The 8,293-nt window shown below is 50.4% G+C and overlaps 2 protein-coding genes across 2 annotated transcripts; both read right to left on the reverse strand.

Moving 5' to 3' along the window:
* Positions 1-1,147: 1,147 nt before the first annotated feature.
* LOC123108321 (glutathione S-transferase F10) lies at positions 1,148-2,541 on the reverse strand. The gene is made up of 2 exons (XM_044530139.1): positions 2,257-2,541; positions 1,148-2,157 (listed from the first exon to the last, which is right to left on the reverse strand). Exons 1-2 carry the CDS (start codon positions 2,453-2,455, stop codon positions 1,391-1,393), a joined length of 966 nt encoding a protein of 321 aa, XP_044386074.1. The 5' UTR covers positions 2,456-2,541; the 3' UTR covers positions 1,148-1,390.
* Positions 2,542-5,547: 3,006 nt separating this feature from the next.
* Positions 5,548-6,798, reverse strand: LOC123108322 (glutathione S-transferase F8, chloroplastic). Its single transcript, XM_044530140.1, has 3 exons — positions 6,556-6,798; positions 6,387-6,435; positions 5,548-6,294 (listed from the first exon to the last, which is right to left on the reverse strand). The coding sequence occupies exons 1-3, from the start codon at positions 6,706-6,708 to the stop codon at positions 5,825-5,827; spliced, it is 672 nt and encodes a 223-aa protein (XP_044386075.1). The 5' UTR covers positions 6,709-6,798; the 3' UTR covers positions 5,548-5,824.
* Positions 6,799-8,293: the final 1,495 nt, after the last annotated feature.

The raw sequence follows: 8,293 nt of genomic DNA on the forward strand, positions 1-8,293 counted from the left end.
GAGAGGTGGGGGAGGGGCAAAGCGGATAAGGCTACGAGCAAGGTGCCCGAAACGCCGCACCTGAGAGTGGGAGGCAGGGAACCCTAGCGCCGGATCTAGGGTTCCTTTTGGCACCCACAGCCACCTACTAATAGGAGCGGGCGCCCGCGCGGCCACCTCCACGTTGGGCCCGGGCCGCTGCGCAGGCTCGCGACAGGTCGTCGGGCCAGGCTGGACAGGCCCAAGCACGGAGGGGAGCCCCTGCACCCCCCACTCGAAGAAGCGGGCTGAGCCGCCAATGGGCCCCCCGGCCCAATTCCTAGGAGGCTGGGCCACGCCTCCTGGCCCAGCGAGGAAACGGGCCCGTCCGTCCTCTCCCCGGAAACCCTAGCCACAACGGCCACGCCGTCGCCGCCGCCGACCCCTGTCAGCTCCGACGAACTCGCCGAGGCCAGAGGAGGCCCCGCCGGCGCCACCTCGCAGCGGCCCACCGCCGCCAGAGTGCACGAACGACCCTCAGGGCCCGTATCCACCCCCCGCGGCGGACGCCAGATCCGCGGCGCCAGGCGGCGACCTCCATGCCCACCAGGAGCGAAGGCACGCTGGCGTCCGGCCACGAAGGAGCCCCCAAGCTCCTCCGCCCGGGGCCTCGGCGAACCACCACCACCATCACTTACCTCGCTACTTACCTCGTCGTCGTCGTCGTCGGAGTCGACCCCCTCCAGAGCCCAGAACCTGCTGCCGGAGAGGGGCGGGGCGAGGAGCCGCGCCCCCACCGGCGCGTTCCGCCGCGCGCACCCCTGGGCAAGGCGCACCAACGTCCAGCCATCTGCCTCCGCCGCGGGGCCGCTAGCAACGTCGCCCGCGGAATCCCCCCCCCCCCCCCCCCCCCCCGAAACGCCCCCCGCGTCGCCTACCATCGAAGTCCTAAAAAAAAATTCTTCTGTCCTCATTGGTTTTTGCAAAGGGATTACACAAGAAATATTGTTTTCTGCAAAAAGAAAGTAACGTAGTGTTTCGCTAACCTAGTCATCAAAGTGATGATTTCCTGCAATTTACTCGGGTAGCAGGCCGCGATCAACCCCTAGTGCATTTCTATCTAAAATTAAAGTAATTGAATCCTTTGCATGGAAAGTGAAGTTGGACCATTTTGACGCACAACACAATCTTCAGTTTAATCAAGAAAGTGGCAAACTTTTTATTACACAGGAGACGCCATGACGATTAACAACAACGGTGGGGAAAAGAAAAGGGTACCGGTGCAAACAAAACACACATACGTGCAGGCAGGCCACAAAAGAAGCGAGTTACGACGAAGTGGACAGGCCAGCGGATCAAACACAGGAACACAGAAAGGTACTGTATGCATCAGCGCATTCTCAGGTCCATGCTCGCGCTCGATCGTCGTCGATCAGTACCGCGCGTCGCCCGTCCGGCTCTGCTGGTAGTCGCTGTGCTCGCCGGACTGGTTGCGCTGGTAGTTGCTGCCGCCGTCGCTCGCGTCGGCGTACTGGTCGCGCTGGTAGTTGTGGCTGTTGCTGCTGCCGTCCCGCGCCTCGACGGTCCGCGGCTGCTGCTGGTTCTGCGCGGCGTCGGCGCCCGCGCCGGCGCCGGCGCCGATGGACGTGGGAGGGCGCTGCAGGCTCTTGACGTAGGCCCAGGCCTCCCGCTGCGAGACCTTGTCCCACCAGCGGCTGACGTTCTTGCGGCGCTGGAACATGAGGCGGGAGCGCGGGTCGGCGGCGAGGCGGTCGGCGTTGGGCAGGTGCGACAGGTCGGCGATGGTGAACTTGTCGCCGGCCAGGTACTCCGCCTCCTCCAGGCGCTGCTCGTATATGTCCAGCAGCTTCTCCAGCTCCCTCTGGCTCTTCTCGAACAGCTTCCGCATCTCCTCCTCCTTGGCCGCCCCCGCCGCCGTCACGCGCTTCGCCGACGCGTTCACCACGGCCCCGGTGCCATTACTGCCATCGCCGTCGCCGTTGTTGAGCTTCTGCGGCATGGCGGGCGGCAGGAAGGCGAGGCTGTAGACCATCTGGGCGCTGGGCTCGTCGAAGCTCTGCGCCTCGGTCTGCAGCCACTGCTCGATGGACGCGCGCTCCAGCGCCCCCGTGCCGATCAGGTCCGGGTTGCCCTGCATGGCGTACTTGTGCGAGATGTGCCGCAGGATGCCCCGCGACTCTGCACAGTACACATGGTTACCATCATCAGCAACCATCGTGAATGAACCCTGCATCTACCTCCATTGCCGATCGCCGCTTAGAGCGTCTTAGAGCTTACCGGAGAGGGTGAGGCTGCCGTCCTCGAAGGTGAGCGCCTCGCCGAGGGGCTGGAGCTTGAGGTACTGGGGCATGCGCTTGGGGCCGCGGTAGGCGTCGACGCGGATCAGCTGGAACTCCACGTCCTTCTCGAACAGGCACATGAGAACGCGCGCCACCTCGGCCGACATCGGCGACCCGAACACCTTCACGCTCGCCATTGCAGCTGCACCACACTCAACCGGACCGGAATGTGAAGCGAAAGCTTGAGACCAAATTGGAAAGCCGCAAATGTATGAGCGATGCCTGGTTTGCATTGCTGATTTGATGTAGTGTCCTTATATAGTTGCCAAAGCCAAGGGAACAAAATGCTTTGCTTGTCCAAGGGTAAACCTAAATAAAGCCTGGGAAATCAAAGTGAAAAAAGAGGTAAAGAGCAAAGGGGGTCGGGTGGGTGGGCGCCAAAGGGAAAGGGGAGGGTTATCTGTGTCACAAGATTGTCTGGTGTGTGTGGCACCGCCATGGCACGGCAGCATGGATGCATGATTATACCCGCAAGCAAAATGAGTGTGGGCATTGAGCAAGATCTTGAGATATATCATAAGAGATAAAATGTAAAAGCAGAGAAAACAGATTCCTGTTTTTGTTGAGAAATTTACTTTGGCTCATAGGCGTAGATGCACCCGTTGTCTAAATACACATTTTAATAGGCGTATATATATATATATATATATATATATATATATATATATATATATATATATATATATATATATATATTTCATAATAGGTGTATCTACACCTATGAGCCAGAACACCACTCTCGACTATGAGCAGATGAAAATATCACCGTACCACGTGCATGTAAGATCAGAATCTCGTGACATGACACATACAAAACCCCGTTAAGCAAGCAAGAGACAAAAGCAAAGGACCAGTACCAATATTCATTAAGAGGAAAAGAAAAGAAAAAGGACTGCCAATAAAACTTATAGCGTCCCTGCTCATACACTGTGGAAAGAGATGTATTGCCTATTTTTACTAATAAAAAAACCTAATTCATACAAGGACTCAAAAAGATGCTCTAAAACCTTCGGGAATAGTCATCTGCGGGAAACTCATTTCTAACGGATCCACTACCTAGCGGAGTGGCTATACATCCCCATACATTTGAGTTATATTTGAATCTTCTTTTTTTTTTGTTATTTGACAGCATATGTATGTTGTGGACACTTGGCGGCACGGTTTCTTTGGTGCTTTCTCCGTGAGGCTCCGGGCCCGACTGACATCCCCAGACATGGTCGGGTTACTTCAAACCTGGGGCAACCAGACCGGGACAAGGAGACACCTCTTCTGGCTTGCATTCGTCGTTTTAGCATGGACCCTGCCGACGACGCGCAAGAAGATGGTTATTGAACATGTTTTTTTATTAGCCGCTCCTCTGACTTTATCTTCAAATTCCTTGCATTATTGCACCACTGGCACTCATTATCTAGACAAAGGATTCATGGCTTGCATTCGTCATTTTAGCATGGACCCTGCCGACGACGCGCAACAAGATGGTTATTGAACATGTTTTTTTATTAGCCGCCCCTCTGACTCTATCTTCAAATTCCTTGCAATGGTTTTTTAACAAACAAAAATCCCTTATCCCTATTTTTTCTATAACTATTGTGGAATGTTTTTTAACAAACAAAAACCCCTAATCTCAACGCATTCCGGACACTTATTGGTGTTTTCCCCCTTTTTCTTTTATGTTTTTTGGCATGTTTGTGCCGATGCCCCAGGAAGCTCTATTATCTCCTTTGCTGCACTTGAACTTGTTGTACAGACATGATAGTTGCTTTATTTATAAAGCGGAGCAAAAGCCTGTTTCGAGAATGTTGTGAACACCACCCACGTTCTCTCTCTCTCTCTCTCTCTCTCACACACACACACACGCACGCACACACGCACGCACACACACACACACACACGCACACACGCACACACACACACACACACACACACCATTGCATCGCCAAACCTTTACTAACGTGAAAATAATCTTTGAAACAAGTTCATTTGTGTTTCAAAAAATCAAAAATATTTTTCTCTAGGTAGGTTTCAACTATTTTATTCATGAATGTTCCATTATTTCAGTGACATTTTTAGGAAAGTAATATCTTTTTTTGTGCGTTATTAGCATGTTATTATGTCAACAAGGATCTTACACTAGTTATTATGTATAATTAGCATGAAAATCAAAGTCAAACAACATGAATTTTAAAAGGAGGTTAATTAGCATGTTATTATGTCAAATCATAGTCAAACAACATGAAAATGTATAACTAGCATGGTATTATGTTACTCCTACTAAAGATCTTACTCTTGTTTTCCGTGCGTAATTTTTTTTGAAAGGAGGTCCATTTGGATTATAAAATGCATGTGTTTTTAACTCTTAAACTAAGACAAAAGGAACAAAAAATCAAAATTTTCTTTGCTATATTCCTTTGAACCAAAGGTTTGAATGATGCCACTGTAGAAAAAAAAAACTCTATTTCTATGTGTTTTCTACACTTTTCCTTTGAACCACAGGAGGCCTTGATTTACTAGTATTCCCAGATATTCCATTGGAAGAGTTTGCGCATACTACATGATTAGTCATCCAAACAACATCCAATTATACCCACCCATAAGTGTTATAAATATTTTTGGTCATTGGCTGGACGGTATTCCAAATAGGGTCAATACGTTATGGGTGAAAGTGTATGGCTTATTATGATTGCTTTTTCTATGTAGAAATGATTTGATTTTTAATAGCATAAACTCTTCTCCTTTGCAAGTTATTTTCAGTTATACGCACTCGCTTCGTATGTGGTCTACGCTACACCGAACAAAGTAACAACCGCTATTCAAAGCGGTGTGTATGCGATTGGAGTAGGTCGCCAGGGAGTTATTACCCAACATGGGAGGCAGCATAATCTTTGGATCGGTCTACCACCTTCTTCGACATAGGTATATGTCGGTCCTATATGACTCTATTGTTGCCCATATGTTGGTTTCTTCCCAGACTTTTAGTGTCATGTTAGTTATGCAGAGATCGGGGGTAACTCATTAGGTTTTGTATCCGCTTGATACTATATTTAAAGTTAATAAAAGCATTTTTTATCAAAAAAACAAGTAAAAATGTTTCTATATGCACAATTTGAGATTTCTTGCGCTCATTGGGTCACTGTCATCATGCAACATTAAAATTTTTCATTTGTGTCTTAGAACATGCATATCAATGCCTTCATCTACAAAGTAGGCTCCTGTAAAATCAAGTCACATGTAAGACAAACGAGCAAGAATGCTCGATTGGGAACAATTTATTTGCTGAACTGAAAGCAACTGAGCATTACAACCCCTGGAAGGACAATGGTGTTGCAAAATGGAAGACATTACGAGAGACACCGCGCGCTTTAGGGCTTCACATTATTTTAGCCAACACGACAACGAACGAACGAACGTAGACGAGAGGGACCTTGACGGAGACATCACGGTATGAGGCCCGATGAAAGATTCATGCATGTTGCCGATGGATGACAGACGGCGATCGAGCTCGCCGATCACTCGAAGGTGCCGGGGTGCTCGTGCTGCATCTTGACCACCTGCTGCCACGAGGCGCGGCTGGAGATGGCGTCGTACCACCTGGCCACGTGCCTCTTGGAGGTGAAGAGCTTCCTGCCCCTCTGGGAGCCGGCGATGTAGTGGGAGGCCGGCAGGTGGGAGAGGTCGGCGAGCGTGAACTCGTCGCCGGCGAGGTACTGGTTCTTGGCGAGGATCTCGTCGTAGACGCCGAGCATCTGCTGCAGCTTCCTCTCGTTCTCCGCGATGCGGGCCTCGTCGGGGAGCATGTTAAGCTGCGGCGCGAAGGCCAGGTGGAAGACCAGCTCCGAGCTCGGGGCGTCGAAGCTCTGCGACTCCGCCTGGAGCCACTGCTCTATGGACGCGCGCTCCAGCGACCCCGTGCCGTAGATCCCGCGGTTGCCGTCCTCCGGGAACTGGGTGCATAGGTAGCGGCATATCGCCCTTGAATCTGCCACCAGAAGAGAAGACAAGAACCACATTCTGTAATTAAATTCTTCAATCGGTGTGCTGTTTTGGATCAGAATTAACTCTGCTTCTTACCAACAAGGGTCTTGTCACCATGCTTGAAAGTCACCTGCCCGGTAGGATCCTGCAGATCGAGACGGACGATCGTCAACAGTGAGATTATACATGATCAAACCCAAATTAAGAAAGTGCACCATGGATGCATGGATGGATGGATGGAGATGGCAGGGATGATGATACGCACCCTTAGCTTGATGAACTCGGGCAGCTTGTGCTCCCTCTTGAAGGTGTCGATGCGGACGAGCTCGAACTCGAGGTTCTTCTCGAAGAGGCAGGTGAGCACCCTGGCCACGTCAGTCGACGCCGGCTGCCCGAACACCTGCAGACCCGCCGCCATTGCTTCAAATTTCTCGGTGAGAGACCTTCAACTAGCTTCGACCGATCTGCAGGCCGGTGATCAGTGAGTGAGTGAGTGAAGCGACTGACTGCTGATGGAGACCATAGGATCCATGGCCAGGCGTTTTATAGCTAGCGGGCAACCGGCAAAATATGCTTGCCTTGGCGCAGAGGATTACCGGCGAAAGCGAAAGCTACCAAAAGGTAAAGAGGAGAGCCCATACGGCCGGCAGGATTCTTTTGGAGGTGCCATGCATCTTGTCTCCAGCAAGGAACAAAAACACCCATCTCATTGATGTTGTTCTCCAGGGTGACCATCGATCCTTTAGCGGATGTGGTACGTAACCAGCACGAAAGATGCTTATGACATCGGGTTAGATTAGATGTATGGCAAAGCATTGGGGCTACAAGGTAGATCCTCGTACGGGCACGAGTGCCTGCCAAGCAAGGGATCAAAGGCCTGGAAATTAATTGGCCGCGGAAGATGCGTCGCCGGACAAACCAAGGCTTTATGGTCGATCCAACGAGGCAGTGTGTTCAGTAATAAGGTGCGTGCTTTGGGTTAAAAATTACACTGATTCGGTTTGCCGTGGCGCGCGTGCCTTTGCGTGTGAGGGCATGTACAATGATTGATAAGACAGTCTTATCTTAAGTCTTGCATGTAATTTAGAGATAACAAACAAAATTGTCTACAATGGGTCATCTCTTAGCCTTATCTTCAATAACTAGTTATTCCTAGAAACATGGTGAGACATATTATGCTAAAAGATCATCTCTTGTCTTTTCTTAAATAAGAGAAGACAAGTCTTTTCTTATGAATTCTCTCTCCTCCACCTCATCATTTATCCTACATGGCACTGCTAAGATAACACCATTGTAGATGCCCTGAGGTGGTTGCGACACAGATTCAGGTGGATCTGCATGCTTAATAGTAGATTTATATCCCAACCAAGAATACTTACTAGCGACAATTTTTCCCCGAGAAAACTTTCGATCTATTCATCTTTAATCATGGCAGTACACCGAACACCTAAAATAATAGAAATTACATCCAAATTCATAGACCACCTAACGACGACTATAAACACTGAAGCGAGCCGAAGGTGTCACCGTCATTGTCCCTCCTCACCGGAGCCGGGCAAAACATGTTGTAGTAGATAGTTGGGAAATCGTCATGCTAAGGCCCCATAGTACCAGCGCAGCAGAACAACAACTGCCGCTGATAAAGAGTAGCGTAGATCAGAAGAATCCAACCTGAAAACACATGAACGTAGACGAACTACGACCAGATCCAAGCAAATCTACCAAGGACAGATCCGTCGGAGGCACACCTCCACACGCCCACCGATGATGCTAGACATACCATCGGGACGGGTGCTAGGCGGGGAGGACCTTATTCCATCTTCAGGGAGTCGCCGTCGTCTCGTCTTCATGAGCAGAACACAAACCCTAAGAAAACGCAAAGAAACAACTGAAAACATAGCCCTCCTGTCAACAAGGGCCGAGATCCAGCAGGCCGCCATGGCCCTAAGGCCACCAAAGACGAAGCGGACGACGCTGGCGGGAGACAGGGGAACCCTAGACTT

The sequence above is a fragment of the Triticum aestivum genome, chromosome 5A (genome assembly GCF_018294505.1).
Source record: "Triticum aestivum cultivar Chinese Spring chromosome 5A, IWGSC CS RefSeq v2.1, whole genome shotgun sequence".
In the NCBI taxonomy this organism is placed as follows: Eukaryota; Viridiplantae; Streptophyta; class Magnoliopsida; order Poales; family Poaceae; genus Triticum; species Triticum aestivum.

Bases quoted from the DNA above. Each gene is read 5' to 3' on its own strand.
- LOC123108321 (XM_044530139.1), bottom strand. From the start codon at position 2,455: ATGGCGAGCGTGAAGGTGTTCGGGTCGCCGATGTCGGCCGAGGTGGCG. The intron at 2,158-2,256 runs GTAAGCTCTAAG...TGTACTGTGCAG, and splicing joins CGGCAGCCTCACCCTCTCCG to AGTCGCGGGGCATCCTGCGG.
- LOC123108322 (XM_044530140.1), bottom strand. From the start codon at position 6,708: ATGGCGGCGGGTCTGCAGGTGTTCGGGCAGCCGGCGTCGACTGACGTG. The intron at 6,436-6,555 runs GTGCGTATCATC...CTCGATCTGCAG, and splicing joins CCGAGTTCATCAAGCTAAGG to GATCCTACCGGGCAGGTGAC. The intron at 6,295-6,386 runs GTAAGAAGCAGA...TTCTGGTGGCAG, and splicing joins TGGTGACAAGACCCTTGTTG to ATTCAAGGGCGATATGCCGC.